The sequence below is a fragment of the Nelumbo nucifera genome, chromosome 1, assembly GCF_055504915.1.
Source record: "Nelumbo nucifera cultivar China Antique chromosome 1, China Antique-T2T, whole genome shotgun sequence".
Classification (NCBI taxonomy): Eukaryota; Viridiplantae; Streptophyta; class Magnoliopsida; order Proteales; family Nelumbonaceae; genus Nelumbo; species Nelumbo nucifera.
In genome coordinates, this window is record NC_142649.1 from 72,045,980 (window position 1) to 72,061,717 (window position 15,738).

At 35.5% G+C, this 15,738-nt stretch overlaps 1 protein-coding gene across 2 annotated transcripts; it reads right to left on the reverse strand.

Annotated features, from left to right (window-relative positions):
• Window positions 1-258: 258 nt before the first annotated feature.
• On the reverse strand, window positions 259-8,226 carry LOC104604837 (putative folate-biopterin transporter 4). Of its 2 annotated transcripts, XM_010269381.3 has the most exons (7): window positions 8,007-8,226; window positions 5,178-5,305; window positions 3,228-3,449; window positions 2,385-2,834; window positions 1,741-1,938; window positions 1,474-1,611; window positions 259-1,238 (listed from the first exon to the last, which is right to left on the reverse strand). In XM_010269381.3, the coding sequence occupies exons 1-7, from the start codon at window positions 8,085-8,087 to the stop codon at window positions 977-979; spliced, it is 1,479 nt and encodes a 492-aa protein (XP_010267683.1). In that variant the 5' UTR covers window positions 8,088-8,226; the 3' UTR covers window positions 259-976. The 2 variants fall into 2 exon arrangements, with proteins under 2 accessions (XP_010267683.1, XP_088759394.1); XM_088903268.1 differs by lacking the exon at window positions 1,741-1,938.
• Between the last annotated feature and the right edge of the window lie 7,512 nt (window positions 8,227-15,738).

Genomic DNA, 15,738 nt, shown 5'->3' on the forward strand with positions numbered 1-15,738 from the left:
TTCATTTTGGAGCTTCCTAAATAGCTTTATTGGCATTTTTCTAACGCCCTTATTAAATGTGTTTCTTGGTTAAACATTTAGTGAATAAACGTAAACGGAACCAAACACCCTGTGAATGAGTCTACCCTGTGTTTCATATACGTGCCCCACTGGAATAAACAGAAAATAAACCATCCATTTCCGCCAGGTAATTCTTTCTCAATTGAAAGAAAAATGAAATGGAAAAACCAATATAGAAATAAGTCTTTCTGTTCAAGGTGCAATCAACTTTTCCTCCCGGTGGCCATTAAGAAAGCAAATATACAAAAAGAAAAAGATAAAGCTTGAAGGATTAGAGGACAACATTGAGTTCTAATCTTCTCCATGTAAAATATATTTCTCAAAACTCTAAAAATAAGCAAAAAATGAGCATGTTGGCAGTATCAGATGTGTACATATGGAAAAATGCCAACTCCCCAAAAGAAAGTAGAAGGTGACCATCCGGCTATTTCAGCAAGTCCATGGACGTTTAGGAGGACATGCTATATATGCTCCATAAGATTCAAGGGTTATCACCCCTTTCACTTGGACTGCATAAGCAAGCTAACTTCTGTAAAAAGTCAAAGACGATATTAATATGAATCAGATGCTCTATTAAGTCTAATAAATTGTTTACTAGAACGACTCCCAGATTCTAATAGTTGCCAATAGATTGTCCCAAATGAAGTATTTAGTTGGTGGTTTAACTGCTCCTTGCCAGTCTGATTCTTGTGTCCCAGAAATTCATCTATCCTTTAAAAGAATTACCCATGCTATTGCTGGATGATAGATGGGAAATTATCAGGGAGCAGGATAATCCCAATTGTCTGTATGTTGTATGTGGTGTGTGCCCTGACATCTGGAGAACAACAATGCAGAGATTGCTAGAACTCTCTTTTTCTATACATGGGACAGTGACTTTCCAAAAGTGAAGAAAAAGTCAAGCAACTTTTCTTATCTAAGTTGAAATCCCTGTAGTTTCCTTGGGTATCAAAAACAAGAAGCCAATTGGGATGAAAATGCCAATAACTTGGATGATGATCCCCAGTAGAAGGTTGTCGAAAGAGCCAGATGATATGTTCAGTGCTGAGGCCACAGTAGCACCTAAGAACGATCCTAATGTTGTACCAAGATTGTTTATAGACATGAAGAGGGCAAACAAGGTCCCCTCAATCCCCGGTGGACATAACTTTCCAGAAAGGATCAGGAACGGCATCAACCTGCGTAATCAAGTAAGAAATAATATCTATGAGCCCATCAACAAACAATAAGGTATAGTTCAGATTATCCCAACTTACCAAGGTCAGTGTCACCCACCAAACATAATTTGACCAATGGATACATCCAAAATTTTCATAAATTAATGCAAGATCTTCATATTATGCTTTTAACCAAACCAGGATTTTTCATAACTAGGGAGAAAAGAAAATTATAGATGAAGTACTGTTCGCATACTTCAGTTGATTTATTGCATCAGAAAGCGCAGATCCGCCAAGCACCATAAGATTATCTGATATGCCAAATGCAAGATTTGATCGAGATACCAAGACAACATCAAAAAGTTTTGAGGTAGCCAGAAGAACATGAGCCAACCTGCATTGCATTTTGTGATCAAGAAATTGGAGTCAGAAAATTATATTCCTAATTACAGAACAAAAGCAAAGAAAATTTTATCTGGCAAATGAGAACTAAGACATGATGCTTTTGGACTAAACTGCTTACATGAGAGTTCTTCTCAATTTCATGCATTTCAAGTAGTGATTGTAAGTGAATGTTCCAACCATAAGTCCTAGCCATCCAACAACACGTGCAGTCCCCAGAAAAGATGCTTCCAAGTGCAAGCACTCAGTCTGGTAGTAGAACATGACTGTTGAGAGGTTTGGAATGGTAATATGGGCTAAGAAAAACCACGCCATTGGTCTGTTCTTCCAGAAACATAATCACGTTTAAGAAAAAGTACCCATGATTACAAAGATAAACCAACAGAATTCTTGCCAAATGTATGAGAGACAGAGAAAGATCTAAAGCATATTTTGACCCTAAGCAAGCCTGCCAGTGGTGAAGAAGCATATTCAGAGAACATGTAGAGTGATGAGTCCAACTCAATAGTCCATAGCTTAAACAGATGATCTTAAGCATATAGTGAAATCAAATTTATTGGTATAATAGTCCGACTATTCAAAAACAATTTGACAGATTGGATGCTTACAATCATCTGATTTAGTTGTCTTTAGCATAGGTGATAACCTAGGGAAGGGCCACTAGATGGTGATCACCACTCAGCATACCAAATTTACCTACATGCCACTGGTTAGTCATCCTTAGGGTCTATGTACAAGGATGCCTTAGAATTCCTCAAAAACTACCTCAAAATATCAGGTTGCACAAACGTCTTGCACAAACTATAAAGCGCTGATTTCAGAGATTGAAACCACCATGCAACTGAGGAGCCATCTTTAGCTAGATTCTCAGATCTACTTGTGACAATTGTCCTTTTTTTTCTGCTTTTATGGCTCTTTTTTCTCCTTGAAGTGGTGAAACTATGCTTCTTGACTGTGGAGATATCTGCATCTGAAATACCACCATTATGAGATCTTTCTAGGTTAGCAAGACCTGGAAAATTTTTGGTGCCTACAGAATCCTCCTTAACCAAACCACATGATAAGAGCTGTATGGTTGGAAATGCAGAGAAAAGGAGAAAAATTGTAGGTATCTGTAAGTTCTTTAATGCATATCCTCCCAACAAATTCCCGCATATTCCTCCAAGGGCCATTGAAAACCAAGACATTGACTGGAGATCTCCAGTAAAGGCTGCTCTGGTCAAGTGCAATAGAAATTTTCAAGTCAGATCACTCTAAGATAAATGACAATGTCAGATTACTGTCTGGGAGACCATAAACATGGCCAACCATCATACATGTATATGGGGCAAACATGTTAAGGGTGGCATAAATCAGCCGGTGGCTGTCACTTAGGAGATCACCATCTACTATATATTTTTTTCAGGAAAATTTACTATCTTCAGAGACAAACTAATGTGATAAATCAAATTCATCTTGTTCTAAGGTGGAATGGGTGACCTCCAATGAGGAACTATCAAACGGTGGTTCCAAATCCTGTGCATGTGCACATGTATCCAGAGATAGTCATTGGGTGCCTCCATGCTCACATATCCAGAGAACCAGGAAATTCAGAGAAATTTTGAATACCTCTCAAACCGTCCAGCCTCAGCGATCATTGCATCAATCACAACATCTGCCATGGCTGAGCCTATGTTTTGAGTTGTTAAGAAGATCATGAGAAGTCCCATTGACCTTCCCAGAGATGCTTTCAGCCCTAGAATTAGCCATGGTAATACAGAGAGTACAGTTGCAATGATCAAGTATGGGAGTCGTTTCCTTCCTCTTATAGGGATGCAGTCTGATAATATCCTGCATGTAAATACAACAGCAAGGGCTTGAGCTGGAGAGAGGAGAGATATTGGATACTATACCCCATCATGGTTACTACTAAAAAATTTTTATTAATTAATTTCTCAACTTCAGTAATAACTCATACATGAAGGGATAAAGTATGTGTATCACAAGATATAAAAAGATACACCTTTTGATATGTCAAAGGTACAACCAAGGTTCACAGTATTGATACTCTTGATACGCAAAATTGGTGCATCCAGAGTTTAAGTGACCAAAGCATTTATTGTTTTAACTTTTTTAAGTTGATCTCTTGATAGCCAATCCACCACATCAAAAAACAGGCCAAATTAAGATGAGTTTCCAATGACTAGAGGCTGAAAGAAAAATTTTATAATAAGATTGCTATTAGAGCAGCAGTGCTATATGGGATGAAATGTTGGGCAATCAAGAAAAACATGTCCAAAGAATGAGAATATTTGATATTAGAATGCTGAGATGGATGAGTGGAAAGATCAGAAAAGACAGATGTAGAACAAGCAAGTTAGAGAAGACTTATGAGTAATCCCAATTAAAGACAAGATTAAGGGAAGTTGACCAAGAGGGTTTGGTCATATGTATGGATAACCATAGTGAGGAGCCACATACTGCAAGTAGAAGGCTCTGAAAGAGCAAGGGAAAGACCAAAGAAAATGTGTACTTGAGTGGTAAGGAATTATACAAGGACTAACAATTTTATGGAAAACATGTCTCTTGAGAGAGAAAAATGGTGGGACAGGATTTGTATGGCCAACCTCAAATAGTTGGGATTAAGGCTGGGTTGAGTAGTGTCTGATGATTATAAATAAATAAAACTCTGGGAAAGTTGCTAATAAGGGCGCTTTTAAATTGTTGCTTACAATTAAGGAATTAGAAATATGAAATAGATGATTTGCAAAAAAAAAAAAAAAAAAAATCCTTCAATAGAAACTTGTGTCCTAGGTTATCTTTATATCCAACCATTGCTCAACTATTTCTAAAATGGCTTTTTAGACATCCAATGACCTTTATATTGATTGTTATTATTGTTTAGGAGAATCTCATCAAAGATAAAAGTAGTTTTTTCTTTATTTTTCCTTTGTTTCTGCAAATTTCTACATAGCCAAAATATATTTTCTTTTTCCTTTTATTTCATTTTTATCTTTATTTTATATAATTAATCATTTATCCTTTTGGGTTTTGGATAACGTAATTCTAAAAGGCTAAGTTTCATTCCTAATAACAGGGAGGAAGAATATAAAGATTGTTAAAATATTCAAGTAACACATAATGAGGTTTGCTCTAGATTTAGGACTTATCAGGCATAACTTTATAAAGGAAATTAGTGCAAACAGTTTCCTGAACTGTCCTAAGTTGGCATAGGTAATTAAATCATACCTTTTATAATTTTCTCTAAACTTTATTTCAGAAAATAATCCACAAAAGTAATGGATAAAAAAATACCAGTAGATAAAAAAGAGATACAACCCTAACACCAAGATTTATTAACTAATTATCTTTTGTTTTCTTGAAATAGTTTACTTTTCCGACTTTTTCCTTTTTTATCTTTACATGAATATGCACTTTTATAGTTTTATCAATCTGTTGCTTGGGCCTCCAACCTTGCCAGGTAAAACACCCATTTCTTAGCACAACACCAATGAATTGTCATTTCCAAGTTACAGAGGTTTATATAAAAGATTGGCATGGATGAAGAACAGACATTACCCATATAATGGTTTTATACTCCATGGGAAATATGCAACTGAAAATACAAACTGCGAAGCCGAGGGTGACAACTTAAGTCTGTCCTTTAGTTGATAAGAAACAGCCGTCCATACAAAAGATCTGAAACCCTACATTTAAATACAACAATTTGTATTCAAGAAAAGAAAATAATTTAAATACATGTAAGTAAGAAAATTTGGAGAAACTTATATGTGGTCAATTTAGATATGTAAGCATCATTTAGAATAACAACTCTGAAAGTAACTTTATAAGAACAAAAGCTAACATAGATGCAGCTCGGGAATTGTGCTTGAAAACTGTAGGATGATTTTGGTTTTGTTGATTTTTATCCTTCTTATTTTTTTATTTTGTTTTCTATTTAACCTTGTAGACACAGGTGTTTTTAGATTGGATGGTGTGGATGAGATCTCCTCAACCATTCAATTGTAATGGATATAGACACATGGACCTCTATCCATTTTAAGCTCTATAACCATGAGGAGTCTGTGATGGGTGGACTCTCTCATGGTGTGGTCTATATTTGTTCTTCCAGGTTACCACCCAATTAAGGCATGTGGTATTGAAAGGAATAATTGGTTACCCATCATTCTAATTCCTGGAAACTGGGTGAAAACCTAGTTTAATCCTAATATTATATAGTATATAGAATCACCATTTTAGTGCAGCAATCTGATGAGTTACCGCTCACCTCGGAAGCCCCTTCGAAGGTGGCTTAACCTCCTGAAACAGAAGATGGGGGGGAGAGAGGGGAAAGGTAGGAAGAAAATGACTCAGACAGAGATGAAAGGGATATTCATTCACGCCACTTATTACATGATCAGGGCCTTATATAGCTGGCCTACATGTATGCAATCATGGAGAGAATATCTTCTGGCGGCAGTGTAACTAACTCTGGGAGGCTCTGAGTGTAACTAACTCTGGGAGACTCTGCCGCGTGTCACGCTAGCCTCTTTGTCTTCTAGTGAAATGCTGTTCGGTGGTGGCCTTCTCCACTCCTACAGTTGGGTTCGGAGGGAGTGTTTGGGTCCCAACACAATCAAATAGCAGACATGATGACAGGTATGTTAAGTATGCTTCTTTAAAACAATTATAGTGTAAACAGTAGTTAGAAAATCGTCATATTCATATATATTTCGATTCTTCAAAAATACCCATCCCTAATATCCAGATGATTGGATTGCACAAGGAAATGCAATGAAGCTCCACGATGCACATATTATAAATTTCATATCTAGAGAGAGATTATGTTTCGACCTATTTGGGTTTAACAGATACAGATCCCTTGACAGTATATTGTTATCTTTGCAATTTACCTTGAGTAAAGCCTACGTGATAGCATTTGGTACTCAATAGGACAAACAAATCAGCAATGATGACATTAACAAGTATACTCTCAAAAGCATACAAAGAAATCCTATAGCCATACAACATGGACATAGTTTGGAGCTGCCAAAATAAATAAATAAAGTTATTATGGAGCACCGGATCCTATGCTTGTATACTAAGAGTCAATAGAAGATGTTAGAAGAAAAGACAGGAAATGGAAGAAGTTCAACCTTGTCATTTTATTTTTTTTCCTCCAATCCTGACAAGAGAAGGTTTATGAGACTAATGAAAGATTATCCTTAACTTTGCCTCCATTTCTTCGTTTCTCAACTAACTCATGACTGGATACATCAGGCTTATAAAAGATGCATTTTGCACCAAAAAGGATGCACCTTCAGGAAACTGTCATTAAGGAAAGTAGACTCAGCCTAGTACCACCAAAGATCTAATTCCAATGAAGGGTTGATTCAATTGGAAATACTTTTCTAGAATATTGAGAACTGTAAGCTCATTCCAACACAGTCAACCACAACAATGATAAATTGGCTGCAATGGCTCCTCCAATTGAAAGATTTCAATGCTCACATAACCAAACAATAGAAAAATTTTCCCTTTGGCGACACTAAAATAATAAAAGATCCACCCGCAGAGGCACTTATTCAGACAACATAATAACCTCCTAATAGACTTTAAAACGAAAATCAATATACATAGCTTGCAGTCTTGTCATTCTGTGTCATCTAGATTGGCAGCACCCTGCCAATTGCAAACATTCAGGGGAAAGGGAATTAAAATCTATGTGAAAAGACTAAGCAAGAAATGGCTAGATATCAGCAGAACTTTCAGTAACATGACAATCATCCGCCCTGTTCCCAACCAAACGCCAATTTCCTCAATGGCAACGTAAAATGCATAGCCACTACACATCCCGTGCACAATATGAAACTTCATGCAAATGCATAGCCATTACACTATTCTACACAGACAAGGGAAGGGCACAGCATGGCCAAGGTGTTTCACACAAATTCGTTTAAAAAATTGAAGTGTCTGACATGGACATGGCACCCATTCTTAAGTGTTCATGCAACATAAAGGATGTTGATATATGGAAAGTAACAGTCAGCACTTCCTGTTTATGTCTATCCTTTTCAGTCTCTCTGTTATACCGAAACAGATCAAAAACAACGAAGAAAGTCAGACAATATTTAAAAAAGTTAAAGATCATGGAAAGAAAATTCAAGACACCAAATCCAGATAAATATTAGAAGCCCGAGCCACGAAAGCCTAAATCCTTTCAGCCCATCAAAGTTTCAAGACAAAATATCGTTCCAACTTCCAACTCAACAAAGCCTCAAAAGCCAATAACCCATGACTTAGATACATCCAACAAAGCAAAAGAAACAAAATCCGGAACAGTGAATCACATGCATATCGTCTAAATCTATGAGAAAGAAAACCTGGTTACGTAGAAGAGATTCATACCTGAGTAAAGTAAACCAGGCAGATAAGCCATAGGAAGGAAGTGCCAAAGGCAGCCTGCAACTGTTTCAACCATCCTATCATTTTGGCTACAACAATCAAAGCTTCTGTTCAGATATCAACCGGGGTTTTATTTGCTGTCTCTCCTCCGAAAAAGGAGAGAGAGAGAGAGAGGTGGCGGTTCCGGCTTCCCGCATTCGAAGGCATTGGTCGTACCACCTTGCAGAACTCTCCCCGCCAGTGCTAATTTCGTCTTCCTATGAATGACTATCTTAACCTCTCTCTCTCCCGGTCCCTGAAACCGGATTCAGTGAGTGCAAAGCCCGTTCGAACACCATTATAACGATTGGGAATATCTAACTTCAAATCTGCGCCCCACCCGATTTCGCCCCACAAATGTTCCACACGCTCAATGTGCGCCATCTGTTTTTTTACACGTTCTGCTGATAGCACGTGCGGGGCTAACGAGTCGTGCGGGACTAACGGAACGTCTGTTAGCCCCTTCCGTTACACCCCAAAAGTCTCAAACCATTTCATTCGAAAGACTACCATTTCATTCAAAAGACTAGAATATTTCAAAGTTTCCTTCTCTTTCTCCAGCATCGTCGACCTACAACGACAACCGGTGTTACTCTCCAGCTCACCTTTTCACACATTTTTTATTTTTTTCTGATATTTTCGTTTTCCAGAAATCAGAGAAACTAGCAGCAGAGTTCTCTTCTCCTTCTCCGGTTATCCACAAGTTATAACTCATTCCTTGGAAATTTTCTAAGTGATATCAATCCTTCAAACCATGTTTCCAAGTGGAAATTCAAGGTCATTTGAGGTTAATTTAGTTTAATTTGACTCATTCCATGAAAGAAGCAAGCACCGTTTCGATCTCCCTGGGATGGACACAAGACTAGGGCTGAACATCATACCTAAAAGAGAGTGTTTAGGCCTCAAGGAAATCCTGATTTTGTGTCCATTTCCTCCAAAGGATGCTTGCGCCCATGGAATGACCAACCAAAAGTGAACTCTTTGGGATCCCTCTCAAGAGCCCCATGGAGAGAGAGAGAGAGAGACCTGAAAGTCATTGTTGACCAGCATACCAATGGTGCAGAAAATATTGGAGAAGATGGATGTTACAATCTGAATCTCCATTACTAGAGAATAGATTATGCCATGCTTCAATTTCTTGTACATGAGCTCAATCAGAGGAGGCGTCAATCCATTAATCAGAGTTGTGTTGACTGTCATAGCGAAACCCACGTAATACTGTGTATTGGATTCATTAGCAGGGCGGTCAGAGCTTGCATGGAGGGCAAGAACTATTGCACCCATGGTTGACAAAACAACTGAGTTTATGGAGTAAAACATGAACCTTTGCCCAACCAAAATAAATGCAAACACTGCTGTGAAGATCAGTTGAGTGGAACCTATCAAACCACCGGTTGTGATGGGTAGACGGGACAAACCAAAGCCATATAAGTAGTTGGCGAAGCCATTGACGAGGCTGAGAATTGTGTAGGCAGCAAACAGATAGGTATTCATGAAGAAGAGCTTGGCATCTTTATCGCTTTTAACTCTGCCGCCGATTTCTCTGATCTTTGGAAAACGAAAATTTCAGAAAAAATAAAAATAAAAAATATGTGAAAAGGTGAGTTGGAGAGTACCGCCGGTTGTCATTGTAGGTCGTCGGTGCCGAAGAAGGAAAGGGAACTCTGACGAGAGAGAAGGGAACTTTGAGATACCCTAGTCTTTCGAATGAAATGGTTTGAGACTTTTGGAGGGGTAATGGACGCGCTACTAGTGAAACCGTGTGAAGGGACAGGTGGCGCACATTGAGCGTGTGGGGCGAAACCGGGTGGGGCACAGATTTGAACTCTCTCCCTATGAAATAAAGTACAGGAGTGCATAAATGTGATCTTAATGCAAGGCTGGTCGAACAGGAATGTGAATTTGCTCCCCACTAAACGCGTCTCACACCAATCTTATAGTACATTACAGCCATGCATTGAGAATATATATTTGAACTCTCTCCCTATGAAATAAAGTACAAGAATGCGAAAATGTGATCTCGATGCAAGGCTGGTCCAACAGGAATGTGAATTTGCTCCCCACTAAACGCGTCTCACACCAATCTTATAGTATATTACAGCCCTGCATTGAGAATATCTCTCCATGAACAATAACATGTTGGAGATATTTCTGATATGCGATTATATATATATATATATATATTGGCATGTCCTCCTGGATTAATAGCTTTGTCAAAGCTGCTCAAACAATACAATAAAAGGTGAAGCTAGTTTTAGATGGTGTTTGGCATATCTTTCGATCTACAGAAAGTTCAAAGGACTAAAAAATGTTCTTTTCCATTTGGCATCGTGTAGACCGAAAGACCTGAAGATGGGTATGTGGAAAGCCTAAAGACCGAAAAGGCCAAGAAAACTTCAAATGAAGTTTTTTGGTTTTTGCATTGAAAATAGCCTTTCTAGTTATTTAACAACCAGATAGACCATGATGCAAACCTAATAAGTCTTGGTCTTTAAAGACAATACCCCAAAAGATCAATGCATCTTTTTGGGCTGTTAAAAGATCTATTTAGAAAGACTTGCCAAATGACCCTCAAATCTCAATAATTCAAAAATAACCTACTCTCAATGAAATAGTGTTGGATTAAACCGTGAGTCACAGTCCTCAATGTATTGTTGTGGAATGTGGTCTGAGTTCAGCTTCAGTCAGGGACTCTAGCAAAGCCCGCAGCCTTTATTGTCTTGCATTGAGAATACCTCTCTACTTGTGTGCTTTATTTCATGGGGAGATATTCCCAATGCAAGGTTGCAAAAGGCTGTTACGGTATAGGCACAGGTTTGCCCTGATAGAAGCCGATCTATGTGGTCCTACTTTAAATTGGATGAAGTCGTTTAGTGGTAGGGGTGTCAACGGTATTCGAAAATCTGATTTCAAATTCGATATTCGACATAATCGAATTAAATTCGGATAATTCGAATGTCTAATCGGTCAAATTCGGATATCATATTCTTACCGAATAGTTAATCAGATTTAAATTCGGATATGACCTGATTCGATTCGATAAATATCAGAATTCGACCGATTATTTAATTCTTATATAAAATATTTTATATAATATATATAATAATTATGTTATATAAATAATTTATATATTTATATACTTTATATCAATAAAATATTTATTTTATATATTTATTAATTATCTAAAATAATTAATTAATCAAATTCGAATCGAATTGAATATTCAAATATTTAAAATTCGAATATTAATTTTCAATATTCGTCAGATATCGAATAGAATTCGGATATTAAATTTTCTTTTAATCAAATTCGAATTTGGATATTGCCTCATGCCATTAGAATTCGATCCGTTTACACGCTGCTTAATGGGGTTACGGTACTGCATTAAAAGGGAATGATTTCACAATTTTAGCCAAGTAATACATCAAGTGGAGTAGCTGATTTCTCCCCAATTTTAATAGCTTCTCTTGACCCTCCTCCTGAATGCTTGTCGAGAGCAAATCCGGACTCGGATTACTGGGTTTTAATCTGAAGGAAACAAATCAGTCTGGCGTTTGGATGTCAAGTGAAATGAAGTGATTCTTTTCTTTATTTTTTTTTTATTTAAGATAGCGTTATGTCATTTATATCTTGATAATTAGAAGTGGCTCCCATTTGTGAATTATACTAAAATCTCTCAAAGTCTCAAGTGGGTGTTTGGTATCAGGGTGTTGTGTATTTATTGTGATTCTGTTTCAGTGATACATCAGCACCATATAGGCGATTGATTATATTTGCATTTTGTTTGCCTACTGGATTCCCCGAATGCTAAAAGTCGTCATATTTCTGGTCTTTTGTGGTAAGCTTACTACTAAAAATAAGCTTATCATCAAGGGTTTTAATATTGATAGTGCATGGAATCCACTGTGGGGAAGATGAAATCTTTAAGCATTTATACTTTAAATGCAGTTTTACTAAACAAGTTTGGATGCCTGTGGGATCTGAATTTCCTGTGCCAGCTGATGATGATTTTAGGGGTGCAAGTTGGGTGGGTTGTGCCAGGTTTATGGTCAATCTGTTTGGATCAAGTCCGAATTCAAGCCCGATTTTTTCCAACTCGATCCCAGCCAGCACTGTAATTTGATGAACTCGGGTTGGGATCGGGTTGGTCAATGAACCCACTCTAAAATTATATATATATATATATATATATATATATATATATATATATATATATATATATTTATATATATATATATATATTTATGTATATATGTATGTAAATAGATAAGTATGTATACAAACTAGTGAATGACCCCGTACTAAGTACGGGGAAGTTAATTATATATATATATATATATATAAACATTAATGACTTTTATTACCATTTTTTAAGACATTCATACAGTCTACAGGTCCACATAAATTGACCCTTATATGTCAAACCCGTAAAAGTATATGGGTCATTAAATTCAACTTGAACCGTTTATTGCATTTAATTTAACCATTCATATTATTATTAATTTATTTTAGTATTTAACTTAAAATTTTTGTTGTATAGTAATAATAATAACTAAATTTGTAATTATTTAAATATTTTTTTCAGCCGAGTATAATTATTATATAATAGATTTGTTAATTCAGATTTTGCATTTAAGAATAAACATTAATTATTTGGCTTAATAATTTTAATGATTGTTAATAAATATTGATTCTTATTTAAGGTTTAATTACTGTATTCAGTAATTATTATGGGGCATGCTTTGAATAAACATTAATGATAACTGATGATTGTTATTTCATTTTTTATTATTTACTTAATTAAGTATTTGATGATTCTTATTATTATTATTAATTATTTCTATAAATAATTGATTGTTATTATTATTTATTTAATCTAGTAATTTTCAGTAAGTAATTATTTGATTTAATTTTAATTATTTCATTGTTTTAATTATTTATAATAGACATTTAGGGTAGGCTCTTTATTTGATTTAAGAGACTTACCATGTTTTATCTAGACAATGACCCCATACTAAGTAAGGGGCAACTATAGTATCATTTAATTTGAAATTTACTATTTAACAATAAAAAATCAATGTCCTCTTTGAAATCATTAGTCTGTTTATAAAATAGTAAAATTAGATGGATGTTTACAACAATATCACCAATAATGCTTAATATTTAGGGACATATGAATGGATAAAAAGCATTTGAATGATATCCATTCAAAGAGGCAAAGAAGGAGAAAATCATTCAAATAACTACTAAAAAAAATAATCCATGCCAAACAACATTTGCAGATCCATCCATCCTCTGAAGTAAGAGATGAAAAATATATGACTACAATCAAATCATCATGTATGGTTACAATCAACTGATAATATAATCAGGACTCCAAAGCCCATCCAACAGAGGATAATGGGACCAATCTTAGTATGGAAGTCACCTCCAAGTTACGTGGCAACACTTCTTTTGGTCAATCATGGTTATGGATTTTAAGTCTAAGCTCCCCACAGTGTACGTAGACTGGCTAGAATTTATCTTTAGAAAAAAGGTAGAGAAACCTATACATAACCTAATGGTATGTTTGAATTACGGGAATTGGGAGATAGAAACAGGAAATGTAGGTTGAAATTATAATTTTGGGCCTACTGATGTGTCAAATTAAAGTCAATTAGAATACTCATAGCTTTTTAGTTCATTTATTTACTGGTAATTTGAATATTTTTTTTATTCATTGTCTTTATTGAGTAATATAGATTAATAATATATTAACAATTATAGAATCAGTAATAATAATAAGTATATTATTATTACTATTATTTACTAATATTATATTCTTATTATGTGTGTATTTATTTTGAAATAAGTAATATTAAATTATTATTATTATTATTATTATTATGAAGTAATTAATTTGTTCTAATTACAATTTTTAGTTAATTCCTGAAATAGTAATTGCTTTTATAATTCTTTTAGTTTAACAATAATGAATAATTGAAAGTTTAAAATTTAACTTTCACTAAATGAAATATTTATTGGAGAATAATAATAGTACTAATTAGAATTAATTATAATGATAATAATAATAATAGTAATAATAATAATAAAAAATAATGTAAATAAGTAACACTAATTATATATTTATAAAATAATTAATATTTCATTTAGTGAATTATTGGAGAATAATAATAGTACTAATTAGAATTAATTATAATGATAATAATAATAATAATAATAAATAATGTAAATAAGTAACACTAATTATATATTTATAAAATAATTAATATAAATTAATATAAATATAAAATGATTATATCCCAATTAATAATTAACATTATTAAAATACTTATTAATTATCATTAATTAATTAACATTCCAAAGTAATAATTATCATTGTTAAAATTAAGGAATTAATTATCATTGTTATAATTAAGGAATTAATTATCAGTAATTAATTTTTATCAGAAATCATTATTATTAGTAATAATTAATTATAATTATTGATAATAATAATATAATTAATTATTTCATATAAATGTATGAATTATAATTTACGATAATAATTCTTTTATAAATAATTAACATTAAACATTTATTTTCAAAATAATTAATATGAGTTAATATAAATATTAAATGATTATTTCCAAATTATTAATTACCATTATGAAAATCATTATTAATTATCATTATTAATTAATAATGAGAAATATTATCAGTAATTAGTTAATATTAGTGATGAGGGCGGATTTGGCCCTCCAATGATATTGTGACACATGGCATAGGCGCGACCTGGCCCTAGTGCGAACTGGCAACCTGGCACGGGCGCAAACTGGCGGCCTGCCCCTGGCGTGACCTGGACCAGGCGGTGACCTGGCGGCCTGCGAGGCGTGCTCACCGACAAATTCGACATGCATATCCAAACACTCTCACGATCCTTGGAAGTTGGCCCACGTGCCAAACGATCTGGAGGGTGGTCAACGTGCATGACGGTTACCTTAGGGAATTTCGGACCACTTAGATGACCTCGCAGAAATCTCGAATACAGTGCGTGAAGCCCATGCCAAACAATGCCTATATAAAGGCACCAACCCCAATGACATGAGAGGGGCAAGTAAGCATATTCTAGCTCTCATACTCTCATAGCTCGCAGTCTGCTATGAGAGTATTGACTTAAGCATCGGAGCGACCTCGCCGGGTTAGCCACCCCGGGTCCTCTGACATTGATTCCTTGCAGGTCTCTAAAGAACGACGAAGACAACCTCGCGGAAATCTCGAATACAATGCGTGAAGCCCATGCCAAACAATGCCTATATAAAGGCACCAACCCCAATGACATGAGAGGGGCAAGTAAGCATATTCTAGCTCTCATACTCTCATAGCTCGCAGTCTGCTATGAGAGTATTGACTTAAGCATCGGAGCGACCTCGCCGGGTTAGCCACCTCGGGTCCTCTGACATTGATTCCTTGCAGGTCTCTAAAGAACGACGAAGCTCAACAATCAATCCAGCTCGCCACCAGGCAGCTCGGCCCACTAGTTAGTTCGTCACCTAATAGGCAACTCGGCCCACTAGTCAGCTCGTCACCTAATAGGCAGCTCGGCCCTCTGGTCAGCTCATCACCTAATAGGCAGCTCGGTGCTCTAGTCAGTTCGGCACCTAAAAGGCAACTCGACACTCTGGTCAGCTCGGCACCTAATAGGCAGCTCGACACT

Excerpts from the sequence above, each read along its gene's own strand:
- LOC104604837 (XM_010269381.3), bottom strand. The coding sequence starts at position 8,087 with ATGATAGGATGGTTGAAACAGTTGCAGGCTGCCTTTGGCACTTCCTTC. Across the intron at positions 2,835-3,227 it reads GAGGCTGGACGGTTTGAGAG|AGCAGCCTTTACTGGAGATC; the intron begins GTATTCAAAATT and ends GCACTTGACCAG. Across the intron at positions 1,939-2,384 it reads GTGCAACCTGATATTTTGAG|ACCAATGGCGTGGTTTTTCT; the intron begins GTAGTTTTTGAG and ends CTGGAAGAACAG.